This window comes from Galeopterus variegatus, unplaced genomic scaffold (genome assembly GCF_000696425.1).
Source record: "Galeopterus variegatus unplaced genomic scaffold, G_variegatus-3.0.2 Scaffold2139, whole genome shotgun sequence".
NCBI classification, from domain to species: domain Eukaryota; kingdom Metazoa; phylum Chordata; class Mammalia; order Dermoptera; family Cynocephalidae; genus Galeopterus; species Galeopterus variegatus.
The window spans coordinates 271,099-284,232 of record NW_007728250.1 but is presented as its reverse complement, the minus strand read 5'-3'; the positions used below and the strand labels follow the sequence as shown (position 1 = coordinate 284,232).

The following is a 13,134-nucleotide window of genomic DNA, read 5'->3' as shown; positions in this document are numbered from 1 at the left end:
CAGGGTGGGTAGGACACGCCTGCCCTCGTCGAGAAAACTTTTCCTGCCGACTCAGGGCGGCGGTGGCAGGAAGTCCGGGCGGCGACCTCTTCTCCGCCTGCCCCGAAAGCCCTGCAGGGTGTCGGCGCTAAGCTTGCGAGCAAGTTTGTGGCGGCCCCTTCGCGGTTGCCGGCGAGCCCTGCTTCGAGAGGGACGCCTGGCCCTGTGGAGGGCGGCGGGCCAGGGCGAAGGCCAAGGGCGCGTGGTGGCGCGGGAGAAGAGGTGCCGAGCGTGGCCCGGATCCGCGCCCGACAGTTGGTAGGGCGCGCAGCCCGGGAACAGGGAGCCTCCGGCGGCTGCTTCCTAGAGTCAGCAGTCCGCCACCTTCTCCGGGTGAGGACAGTGTCCTGGCCCCGAGTCTATCGAGGAAAATGAAGTTAAGCCGCCAGTTCACCGTCTTCGGCAGCGCGATCTTCTGTGTGGTGATCTTTTCGCTCTACCTGATGCTGGACCGGGGTCACCTAGACTACCCCAGGAGCCCGCGCCGCGAGGGTTCCTTTCCCCAGGTAAGCACCAGAGGAGCCGGGGCGCGGGGCTCCCGGGGTTAGGCGTGGGGGCCTGTAGTTACCCGCTGCTCCGCGCTGGGGCGGGGGCGGGGGGCGAACCGGAGGAGGGTCCGAGCCTCCTCCAGCCGGGGATCTGCGGCGCTGGGACGACGATGACCGCGACCCGAGAGCCTGCTCCTCCTGGGCGCGCCGAATTAACAAAGTGCCAGGCGGCGTGCGGTGGCGGAATCGCGCTCGGGGGAAGTGGCCATGTTCCTCACTCGCACCGGGGCCTGTTGGGGTAGCCTCGGGCACCTGCTCGCTGGGGAACGGGCGCGGCGTGAGGCGCCCCCTCGCCAGCACGGCGCCCGCGTATTACTGCGGGCAGCCCCTCGGCTCACACAGGGTTAAGCCGCACGCGCCAGCCCAGACCCCTTGCACGCACCGGGTCGCGGAAATGCAGCAAACAGACTCCATCTGAGCATTTTATTCTCTTCACTGTCTCTTAAGAGATGAAAGTTTATTTCCTGTTGCGGCTCTCTTAGATGTGGATCTGTAGGGTTGATTTTAGTGTCGTCATTCTTCAGCTATTACACTGGGTTTGTTGGAGCAGACGTGGGGAGCCTAGTGGGGAAGCGCGTGTTATACTCCGGCCGGAAGCTGTGGGGCGCTCAGTCCTTCACTCGGTGGTCAAATTGGCAAACCAGTTGGGAAAGCGACCCGACTAAAGTCTTTTATTAAAAGTTACTAAAAATAAGCAAGATGGACACCATCGGTTTTGTTTGGAAGGGTGTTGTGCTGCATGTGCAGGTTCATTTCAGGTTACTTGACAATGACTTGTACGTTTCGGAGATTTTAGTAAAACTAGGTATTGTGTAGTGTGCTCTCCAAAGAGTGAATCTGAAAAACTCAAACCCTGACAAGCCAATCTAACCAAACTACGTAGGAAAAGAGAAACCTAGGACGTGGACAAGTTGATGTTTTAATTTGTCTGTTTCGTGTCAGTTTAAATGACCAAAGAGTATCCTTGTTATTTCTTCGGATATGCTAGGGCAAGATGGCTTGGTTTTAATTTAAAGTACAAACTTTAGTTGAATTATTATGAAAGTGAAAAAAAGGCCACCTTATGGATGCTGTCATCGTTAAAATGGTCTGCAGTTGAGAGATATTAAAAATCTTGTTGCAGTCATACGTATCAAAATTTTAAAAGCTTCTGCTTCTCTGTAGTATGATAGAGAAAATATGAAGGATGCAGTACGGGCGTCTTAAAATTTTGAGCTTAAGAGTTTTTCCGGTGTTTGTTGATGAGGTTGAAGAAAACAGAAATAGGTAAACCCGCTGAAGCCAGAGCAAAGGAATTCTGAGTTTTGATATATTGTATAATTTGGGGGTTAAATTTACTATGCTGTGGTATTTTTCTCCCAGTAACCCCATTTTCAGATTTCCTCCGATATAGGAAAATCATAAAAGATGATACATTTTACTTAAAAGTGTTGTCTTGAAAAATGTCCTTTGGCTTTGGCTTGATGATCACTTGACAATGACATGCAAACATCTGGGCCGTGGTTCTCTGGCAACCTTGTAGTTTTGCTCTGTTTGGAATGAAATGAGTGATTCTTTCAGATATCCATCCCTACTCCTCAATGAGGGACTGAAGTTCTGCTTAAAGTGTAAAAGCATTTGATGGAAAATGACAGTGGCTGCTGGAAGAGGAAGGCTTGTGTGTGTACTGTTTTGAGTATGATGGGAGAAGGTTTGTAAAGTGGAGCTTTTCGTACTAAAGGTTGCCTTTCTCAGGTTTTCTGTACTGGATTTGCACTGCAGGAAGAAGTTACTTTTTGCTGGATTACTGTTTGGAGGGCCACTGAATCACCGAGCAGATAGATATTATAAGAGGTTACTTCAAAAAGTTTGTGGAAAATAGAATTAAAAGATAATATGAACAAGTAAATTTAAAAAAATTAAATAAACAAAAGAAAAACCCAGAAAAAAAGATAATATGAATCTTTCCATGAACTTTTTGAAGTACCCTCATAAGAGCTCTATAAGCTTAACTCTTATGTGTTTGACATTGGCCTATGTATCTTACATGAGAAACTTGATTCCTGCAACCATCATTTAGTAGGGGAAGAAACTGAGGCACGGAGAAATGAACTTGCCCGTGATCACTTGGCTAAAAGCTGAGATTTGAGGAATCCTTTGCCTACTTTTTAGGTCCCAGCCTGCTTATGGAAAGACCTGGTGTAGAATGTTGAGCATGTTGCTGTATGGTGTCTCAGCTTATGTCTTTTTTTTTTTTTTAAGGAGCTTTTATTATGAAACTATATGAATGTGGTCCCTTTTTTCAAACATTTAATGCTTGAAATTTATACCTTCCCAGAATGTCTTCTAGGTCACTTCAGCACTCAATATTATAACAAAAACCATTATGCAGTATAGCATCCAGTATTTGAGTTGATTCTTTTATTTTTTGCACTAGATCTAACTTCATGTTAACCTTAATTTGATGACAACATCAAACATAGTAAAAGTAGATTGCAATATATTATATTAGGAAGTTTGGGTACTGAATTCCTGAATTTTAATAGAGCCATGCTAGTCTGTCACTATATGTCAGTTTTGGTGTCTAGTGGAGTGATTTTTCTAGAAAGGTATTGAGTTCCTCTGAATTGTCCATTTTAGTTTCTTTCAGTTGATATGGAACCTTCAGTAAGGTATAATGTCCATCTGGTAAGCAAGATATTTTTTAAAACCATCTGAGATGGAGAGTAATCTGCTGTTTTGGGGCCTTTGTTCTTTTTCCTTCTCCCACAACTCTGTTTTCCACCACTTGGCCAGACTGGGGAGGAGGGGTCAGCCCACTTAGGGTGCTCCAGTTTCTTCCACCCTGCAGCAGCTGCCTGCCTCTGAGATATTCTTTGGAGAGCTTTCTCCCTGTGCTTCCAGAAGGAATTCCTTTAAGGGCTGGAGGCAACAGGTGGTCTAGTCTGTTTTAGTTTGTGTATATATTTCAGGGTTAATAAATCTCAGCTACAAAAATTAATAAAAATTTCACGGTGAATGAGAGGCTGTCCAGGTCCTAATGTCCTGAAGATGCTTTATGGTAACTTGCAAGAAATTGAGCAGATGGAAAGGATAAACATTGTTAAGGTCTCCCTGAAATTCTTCATCACTTCTTACAAGCAGATTTCACAAGTTGCTTACTGTCTTCCGTGTGTATAATAGGATGTCTTATGTTTGGATCTGGAGAATTAAAGAGTCAGGTTTTGCATAACAAATGATCAGTCTTTAAATAACTAGCATAGCATATGACCATAGGGATTAGTATTAAATCTTGAAAGTCTCTACAGAAGTGAAACTCTGATGGAAAATGTGAAAGTGGAGTTCAGACTTTATCTTTGTACCAAGATAATATTTATCAAGTGAGAAAGTTAGAATGTCTTTAAATAAGTATTTAATTGAAAGCCATTGGAAGGTAGGGACTTTTACACCTTTTTAAAAAACTTTTACTGTGAAACTGTAATACACATACAGAGATGTGTGTAAATGCTTTACATCACTAGTACTTTTATTTAAGAGGTCCAGCATAGTAAATGTTAATAAAAGTTAACCTATGGCAATAAGTGTAACTATGACCTTGTTCCCCCAGTTATTTTTTCTCTTGCTTTTATAAATCTATAAATCTTAAGAATGACATCTAAGAAAAATATGATTTCCTTACCCTTCCCTCTCGTGCACTCTATTTATAAACAATAGAATTTGTTGCTGGGTTTTGTTTAGGTTTGGGTAAGAGAGTGTCTCATTTCTTGGGTTATAATGCTTGCGATCTATGACTTGGGGAAGTGATGGAACTTTGAGAGTGGCAGCAACTAGCATTTGGGAATGCAAGAGTGTTAAATCTTACTGAGTCTGGTTTCCTTCATCCCTTCTTGAGTCCAACAGTGCCATGGAACTCTTCCTGCCCGGTGTGTTTCACTTAGACCCAAGCTTACTTCCCATAAACCAGCTGGGTCAGATACTCATGACTACATGTGGTCTGAAGGTTGTAGTCTGTTATTTTTTAAATTGAATTGAATGCGTGTTCCCAGATCAACAGTTATCAGGGCCTAAACAAATACTTTTGTCAGAGAGATGTCACAATTGTATTTATTGGAAGGGAATTTGGCTCGTTACCCACTAATTAGCATTACTGGATATCTGGGCTGTGGGCAAAATATTAACTGAAATGACCACTTTTATTTGTTGTTTTTGAGTCAGCTATTGCTTTTTTGTGATAGCTGTTAAAACTTTGACCTTTGTTGAAAGTCTGATGTGTTGAGACTTTCCTAGGAATAGTTCAGTAACTGTTGCTAATCACCCGCTTTATTCTTAGCTTTTTGCATTTTAAGTTTTCTCTTGTTCCCCCCTCTTTCAGCAAATGGGAGGATATTCAGTAGCTCTGATCTATAGTTGCTGGATTTTATAGACCTCAGTGCATTTTTGGCCCTTCCTGTCTTAAGTTCCTGATAGCAGTGGCTTTTATAAAAGTTCATGTAGAACCAAGCAGAGGAGGAGGAACTCTAGTGAATTTTGCTTCTTTTCATAGTTTTTATTAGCACATTAATCAGGAGAGGAAATAGAACATTTTAGCTAAAGTGGGTTTCTGTTTCACTTATCAAGCCAAGTTGCTAATTTTAAAGTTGAAACCATGTTTGTGTTCAAACTAGTCTGAGGATTGATGGTACTGAAAACAGAGCTCACCCCTAGTGCTGTAGTGAGTATTGCTAGATTGGCCTTGTGATCCGTTGAAACCATGTTTGTGTTCAAACTAGTCTGAGGATTGATGGTACTGAAAACAGAGCTCACACCTAGTGCTGTAGTGAGTATTGCTAGATTGGCCTTGTGATCGGGAGGAGGTAAATCATTTGATGTGAATGAACTCTGTCTCTTGAGGTCATATAACAGCTTTTCTGAGAGATAGAATGTATTTAAGATAATTTTATTTGTACTTTTCTGCAAATGTATAATAGGTATCTATTAATGTTAAATTTGCAAATCTAACATACAGTTTTCTAAAGAAAAGATCAACCTTGAAGCACTTAAGTTGAAAACTGTACATACTCTTCCTGTTGCTGCCTCTATCCCAGGATTTCACAACCTCTGAGCTATTGACATTTTGGGCCAGAGAAATCTTTGCTGTTGGGGGCTGTGTTATGCGTTGTAGGATGTCTAGCGGTATCCCTGCTCTCTACACAGTATATGCCAAAAGCACCTTTCTCTCTTTTTCTATTCAGTTGTAGTGAAATAAAATGTCTCCAGACATTGCTGAATATTCTGTGAGGGAACAAATCATCCCTGTTGAAAACCACTTTGGCCTGTAGTCTAGCCAAAAGGCCTGTTCTTTATACCTTATGCACTTTGTTAGCATTTTGCATTTTAGGAAGGAGTGATCAAAAGGCTTAAATCTAATACTCAAAGTGATAACCAGTATTTTTTGATGGTTGAACTGTATTCTTTCTCTGGATGCCTAAAATTTACTTACATCTTTAGGATTCTAAATTGCAATATGTTACAGAAAATACAAGGATAGATTATGTTCATATTTAAGTTAAAGAAAAAATGGAAGATTATTATAATGGAAATGTTTTTAATCTTTAGCAATTGGACATACTTACTCTGTGAAAAGCATTATGTTCAGGTCATAGTAAATAGATCATCTTTTACTTTCTGCAAGCTGAATTAGAGGATGGCAATAGTCCATATTTATTCCCCTGTCTTTTAGCATAGGAAGATAAGACATATTGATTAGTAATAAGATGGTAATATAAAAGTCGCACACAAAAATAATTTGAGATATCTGACTTTTTCTGAGGCAGGCCATTTACTTTTTGCAGTGTATTCCTTTATTTCATTTCTGTTAATTCTGATGATTCTGGTTACTCCATTTTGTACACCTTGAGATGAGAAAAAGCAGGGAAAGAAATTGGAAAGTAGATAGAGCCTTCCCTTCCGTTCATTTCATTCTGTCCTCTAAATAGCACTTTTTTTTTTTTTTTCCTTTTTGTCTTTTTTCGTGTCCGGCAATGGATCGCAACCCTCAGTGTCGCGCCCGTACCGGACCGGGACCGGCAACGGGATCGCAACCCTCAGTGCTGCACCCGCACCTCGCTCAGCCAGTGAGCGGGAACCGGTCTGTATGTGGGATCTGAACCCTCGGCGGGAGCGCCGCTGCACTCCCAAGCGGCGCACTGTAGCAGTGCGCCACCGGGCCGGCCCATAAATAGCACTTTTTAAGAAAGAAGATAGACGTAGGGGCAGGAAAATAATGAACTTTCTTGGCAGTTTTCTTCTCTCTTTCTCTTTTGCCCCCAAGGCTTCTGGTCTTGAACGCTGCCTAAGTTAGCTAACTGTGTGGCAAATCTACCTGCCACCTGTTTTTGTAGGGGCACAACCTAACAATGGTTTTACATTTTTAAATTGTTAAATAATGTTTCATGACATAGCCATGATCACTTATCTACAGGTTATCTCTGGCTGCTTTCATACTACAATGGCAGAGTTGAATAGTTGGGACAGAAATGGGCTCACAAGACCTAAAATATTTACTATCTGGACCTTTTAAGAAAAGTTTGACAGTCCCTTGTTTAAACCATATTTCTCTATCGTTAATATTCGAGGCGAAGAGTATGGTTAGATCTGTTGAAACAGGTGTGATAATTAAAATTCTTGTAAACTGGGTATTAGATAAGCATTGGTCAAACTTTTTTTTTAGAGTGTGGTTTAAAACTTGTGATCTACATGTTTCATGGATTTTCAGGTATCCTTGGGGAGCCTCCATGCTAGGGTACGGACATGCTTGACATGTTTAATTTATTTCCCTTATATCACCCAAAGGTTTCTCACTGTAGGGCCACTCTGGGAGTGAGGGTTCTGGGTCATGATCTATGAAAAATTATCTGTAACTTCAAAATTGAAAACCATGACTTTTAATTTTTTGAATTAGCTTTAATTCATAGATGGATTAAATTCTGAGCCTAATCTCACTGCTTGGGTTAGTTAGTAGGGTGCAGGGGAGCCCAGGTGTAGGTATCTTCTTCATAAACCATAATATAGGATAGAACTTGGAAGTTCTCTCTGGTATCCTGAGAGCTGCTCAGCTTGGAGGCAGAGAACCACCAAGTTATTGGCAGGGGTACTGGACTGCTGTTCTACTTTTTAAAGAGGCATTAATTCCTGCTCATTTTCATCATTTTTTTCGCTTGTGAAGATTATGCGTCACTTTCTTCCCTGTGGCACAGGCTAACATTTCATTTGTGTCCTCAGATTTTAGTGTCATCTTTAAATTACAGTACACTTAGAGTGAACAAAATGGGTGGAATGCATTTCATTGAGCAGTGTTTAAAGTTAAAGCAGTGTAGAGTTTTTAAGTATTTTTTCCATTTTTAAATGTATGCATTTAAATGTATAAAAGGATTTCCCACTGGCTTCCTTTGCAGGTAGGTGCCTTTGGAAGTCCAGAGAAATTAAATGCTTTTTCCAAGAGCAGAGCAGACCCCAAATATGACCCTATCCTGTGCTCTCGCCAATGAACCTCAGTGTCTTGAATCAGGAGTTTGGAGCACTGGAGACTTTGCCAGTGTTTTTTTTTCTTTTAAACATTTATGAAAGCATAAATGCACATAAAATAAAAATTAAAATGGTATAGAAAGGTGTACATTGACAGTTAAGTCCCTTTCCCTTCCCTTCCACCCTAGGTCACTCTTCTCTGAGTCACACATCTGACCATTTCTTTATTGTTCCACTGGTGGTTCCCTCTTTAACCCTAAATATATGCTTATATCTTTTTTATTTTGTTCCATTTTGAGCCATTGTTTCCCTTTATAAAAGATGAAGAATTTAACTTGTATCTCCTTCTCTTTCCAATTTTTTGAAAGTTAGTTTTGTGTTTTTCTGTTTGATACACCTTAATGACTTTCCATGGTATATAATTGCCTTTATTTCCCTGATCTGTCGACTTTAGACCTAATGTCTTGATTCCTCACTATATTGGATGAAGTTGGCACTTCTTGACCTTCTTCCACTCATTTTTTTTCCCTATCCTCATTTCCTAGCCTCCCTCAGCCATCAGTTCTTTTATATCCACAAGCCTTGTATATATATCATCTGCATTTCATTCTGTGACTGAATACTCTGACTATATGTTGGTTACAAAAATTGAAAACAATAAACAAGGGTACAGAATTTCAGTTAGATAGGAGGAATAAGTTAAGGAGATATATTGTCCAGCATGATGACTATAGTTAATAACAATGTATTGTAGTCTTGAAAATTGCTGAGAGTAGATTTTGTTTTCACCACAAAAAACAAGTATGCAAAGTAATGCATATGTTAATTAGCTTGATTTAGCCATTTCACAATGTATATGTATTTCAAAACAACATGTTGTACATGATAAACAGATACAAATTTTATTTGCCAATTAAAAAATAAATGTTAAGAAAAAGAAAACAAGTAAAAACGTTTTCAATTTTATGATAATATAAATATCATTCATTGTGTACTGGGTAGTTTGGCCACACAGAGAAGGAGGGATAATCTTGTATCTTGAAACCTGTGCCACTTGAAGAAAATCTAAGCATCAGAGCAAGTCGATTTTCTTATCTTATATTCCAGCTGCTAAGAATCAGGCTGTATGTTAGTTTCCTTAATCTGGACCATGACTTCCTTGTAGAGCTTTTTGTTTTTCCTGTCTATTTCTAATTCCTTTCCCTTTTGCTTACTGACAGAGGAAATGCAAGTTATTGAATCCTATCTATTGAATTTCATTATTTTAAAAATAGTTTTACAACTCAGCATGCATAAATATTTTGGTCCCTTGTGACTTCTCAGTGTTGAAAGTATGAAGTCTTGCCAGTTTTTTTGTTGTTGTTCACAATGAATGTTTACTCAAATTGGCTGATTGTGTTTTGTTTCCTTTGTGATGGGAAGCCCTTTCTCTTTAGGGTGAGGACATTGGGGCTGAAGATGTGCTTTGCAGCAGTTCCCTTCTGTTCCTTCATACCACAGGTGTGGAGGAATGTGGAATTTATGGGTCCTGGGCTTTGGTGATAACATTTTACCTGTGCAGCATTAGAGGATGGAAACCTGAGAATGTGAATCATTCTCAGAATCATTCTACATAAAAAAGTCCTGAATTGGCATTTTTAGAATCCAGTGAAGTAGTCATTCTTTTAACTGTCACCAGCATCCGAGAAAAGTCATACATATGAAAAAGTCAGTCATAGAATTTTAAAGTCTGAAGGGTCCTTTCCAGGTCAGGTAATTTAGTCTTTGATTTTTCAGATAAGGACTCTGAGCCACATGAACTAGACCTCAGCAATTTGCCCAGTCATAGCATACCTGGGACGTGCATCCTGACTTATAATTCAATGGCCTTTCTGCAGCATCTTTTTGAGAATTTAGTATGTGTTAGGTACTATGGAAATTATGGTGGACGTACTAGGTATGTTACTTGCTTTGAAAGAGCTTCTTAGTCATTTGGAGAAACACAACTGCCATTTATGAAACAATCTTTACTTTTTCATTAAAAGAGTTAACTTAAAGAGGTTAGAATGGTGCCTGACAGTAAGTGCTCAATAAACGTTAGTTATTACCAATGGACAAAGATTTATAGAGTACCTATTATGTACAAGGCGCTGTTTTAGGTTCTGTGGATACAGGAGCTAAGAATAAAACAAGAGTTCATGATCTTATTTTATATTCTCGATATAAGTGCAAAGGCCTTAAAGGGAATTCAGTAACAGAACTTAGTTCTGGTGATGGCTTAGCTCAAGTTGACCAAAGGAGACGGGAAAGAAGCTAAACTTTTCTGATTGGGTAGGACTTTGAAGGGAGAAAAAACATTGCTAGTGTAAAATGCAAAGTTTCTGAAGGCCTGGAGTTATGAAGGAGCCTGGCACCTTGAGAAGAGGTGAGGAGATCGTCTTGATTTAAAATCAGCCTTTGGTGCTTGTTAAGAGTAGTTGGGAAAGCACGGTCGGTTCAGGATCAGGTTGTGAATCGCCCTGAGAATCATACTGAAGAGTTATGAATTAGGTGGTAGTGAACCACTTGAAGTTATTTGGCTTACCAGGAACTGCTTGAGAAAAACATTTTTAGAGAATTAATTTTGTAGAAAATTGTAGACCTGGAAGGGAGCTAAGAGAATATTCAATCTAGATTATTCTGGTAGCTGTGTGTAGGAAGACTCAGAAGCAGGAAGGCAGCTGAGAATCTGTTTGAGGTAATACAGACATAAGGCAGTAAATTCCTATACCAGTATTGAATTGGCTAGAATTGAGAGGAAGAAAAATGTGGAGATACTTTGTAAAGAAAAGCACCAGGGCTTTCTAAAAGATTTGATAAAGGGTAATGATGGGTGACGAGTGAAAAATCTTCTCCCATCTTTTTTCTTTGGGGTGTTGGAGACTGGTTGTACTATTTGCAGAAAGGCATATTTGGAGGTAGAAGCTTTTTTGGGAAGCCAAGTTCAGTTTCATTTATAACTAGGTGGACATTAGTGGAAATAGCCAAGTGGGCTGGAGTGCCAGAGTGAGAGATCAGGGAAGGGAGATGCTGATCTGGTAGTAATCAGCAGAGTCGAGAATGAATGAGCTCACTCGGGGACTGTGCTTAGTGAGAAGAGAGCAGAGAGCCAAGTACATTTCTTATAGCCAAAAGCTATGCTTCTTATATTAAGATTATTGTATAGCAGATGTTAATAAAATAAAGCAGCTTGTATTCAAATTGTCAGAAACCAGCTCATGGATCAGCAAACCTAAGAAAAGATAAGATTATCGTAAGGAAGGATTTCAAAGAAGCATTTCAATAGGAGACTTAAAAAGACCCTTCTCATCTTTGGCACAGATTCTTGGGTTAAATTATTTTTTCTAGATTGTCAGACGGAAAATAAATTACTCTGTGGAGTCGGGTGGTAGAGAGGGAGAGAGAGATATTTATTTAAGAGATATATTTAAGGATCAAAAGGCAACACCCCAAATAGGGGACTTATAGCTCAAGGTTGTTCTGAAGGTCAGACAAATTTCTGAGAATACCCCTCAACCTGCCTCTTGTTTATAGTGAGTCCTTCTAGTTTGGTTTTTGGCTGGCGCCACAAACTGAAGAAGTGAGAACTGTTTTTGACCCAAGACCACCTCTTGAAAATTTATAGGGCCAAATGATGACAACATTTGAGGTGCAAGATATTTCTTATGACTTTTAGGGAGAAAATCCAACCAATAATTGTTCCAAAAAAGGATTTGAGAAGAACCCAAGAAATTTGTATTCTTATCTCATCTCTAATGGCTGACAGTATGATATTTAGAAGTTTGCTATTATTGTATTCTTATATATTATGTTGTGCTTTACTATTGCATTTATGGCTTCTGTGGTATTTACAGTGTCCCACCATGCTCTTGTACACTAATTAGTTCAGATGGATTTTATAAAGAAGCACAGTAGGAAAGAATTTGTAAAACTTTAGAATCTTTGGTGCTTGTAATAATTAGCTAGGAAGTTCAGAATTTATGATTCAGATAGGGCTTGCCTGAATACATGTCTCCTGTCAGTAAGGCATAGAAGGGGCTTATTCAGGCACTGATTACTAAAAATAAGATTGAAGGGGGGCTGATTATCTACCTAATAACAACCTTGCCTTCAGAAGCTCCGCAAAACTACTTTGTATGAAAATCTATCTCAGACATGTCAATAGCATTTATTTTAATAGGCTAAGACTGTTTAGGTCTTTTGGCTTTTTTCATTACTAACAGTTATTCTCTTTTTCCATTAAAATTGTGTTTTTCACAATTACTCTTGTAAAATTATATGTTGACAGAACTTTTGTCAGCAGATCCTAAAACATAATATATGCCCTTAATCCATAGGGAATGCCTTTTGGTAGTATAAATCGATAGTACATAATAACCTTATGTACAAAGACAGGCATATGTCGAATAATATAAGACAGATTACCAACATAAACCAGCAGTCACTGACTAGATGACATACAACAACTTCACACTGGTTACCTGGGGATTGTTATACCCTGAAAGTACATCACATGAACTTTTACACAAGATCTTGGGTAGGATACACTGTTGACAGATTATCTCAGAGTGCTAGATATAAGAGTATAAATGTATTAAAAATAAGTTTTAGAAGAAAATTTTTTATTTTTGTTTTTGTTTTTTAATTCTGTAAAAACAGGGCTGGCAGGTTAGCTCAGTTGGTTAGAGCATGGTGTTGTAACACCAAGGTCAGGGGTTCAGGTCCCTGCTCTGGCCAGCCACCAAACATAAATTTAAAAAAAATAAAAAACAAAGCTTAAAAAAAAAGTTCTGTAAAAACAAGAGTTATGTTCTGTAGAACAGTCTGGGAAGTGCTGAATTAAAGAAAGAATTCTATTAGTTAACAGTTAATTTGCTTAATGCCACTTAAATGCAGTCCTAAGTGATTTGTAAGTAATAAAACTGCATTTTATTAAAATATTTTGTAATCCAAACATTTTTCCCTACTTATAAATCCTTCTTCGAATAATCATTTTTTAAAAGGGTATCTACTTTGCAAAATCTCACTTTATACAATAGCTTAGTGC

General features: G+C 39.4%; 1 protein-coding gene across 1 annotated transcript in view; it reads left to right on the top strand.

Moving 5' to 3' along the window:
* The first annotated feature begins 410 nt into the window (after positions 1 to 410).
* MAN2A1 (mannosidase, alpha, class 2A, member 1) overlaps positions 411 to 13,134 on the top strand; it is a 167,834-nt gene continuing 155,110 nt past the window's right edge. The window contains exon 1 of the mRNA XM_008580652.1: positions 411 to 545. Coding sequence (XP_008578874.1) covers positions 411 to 545 — 135 coding nt within the window. The remainder of the gene's footprint in view (positions 546 to 13,134) is intronic.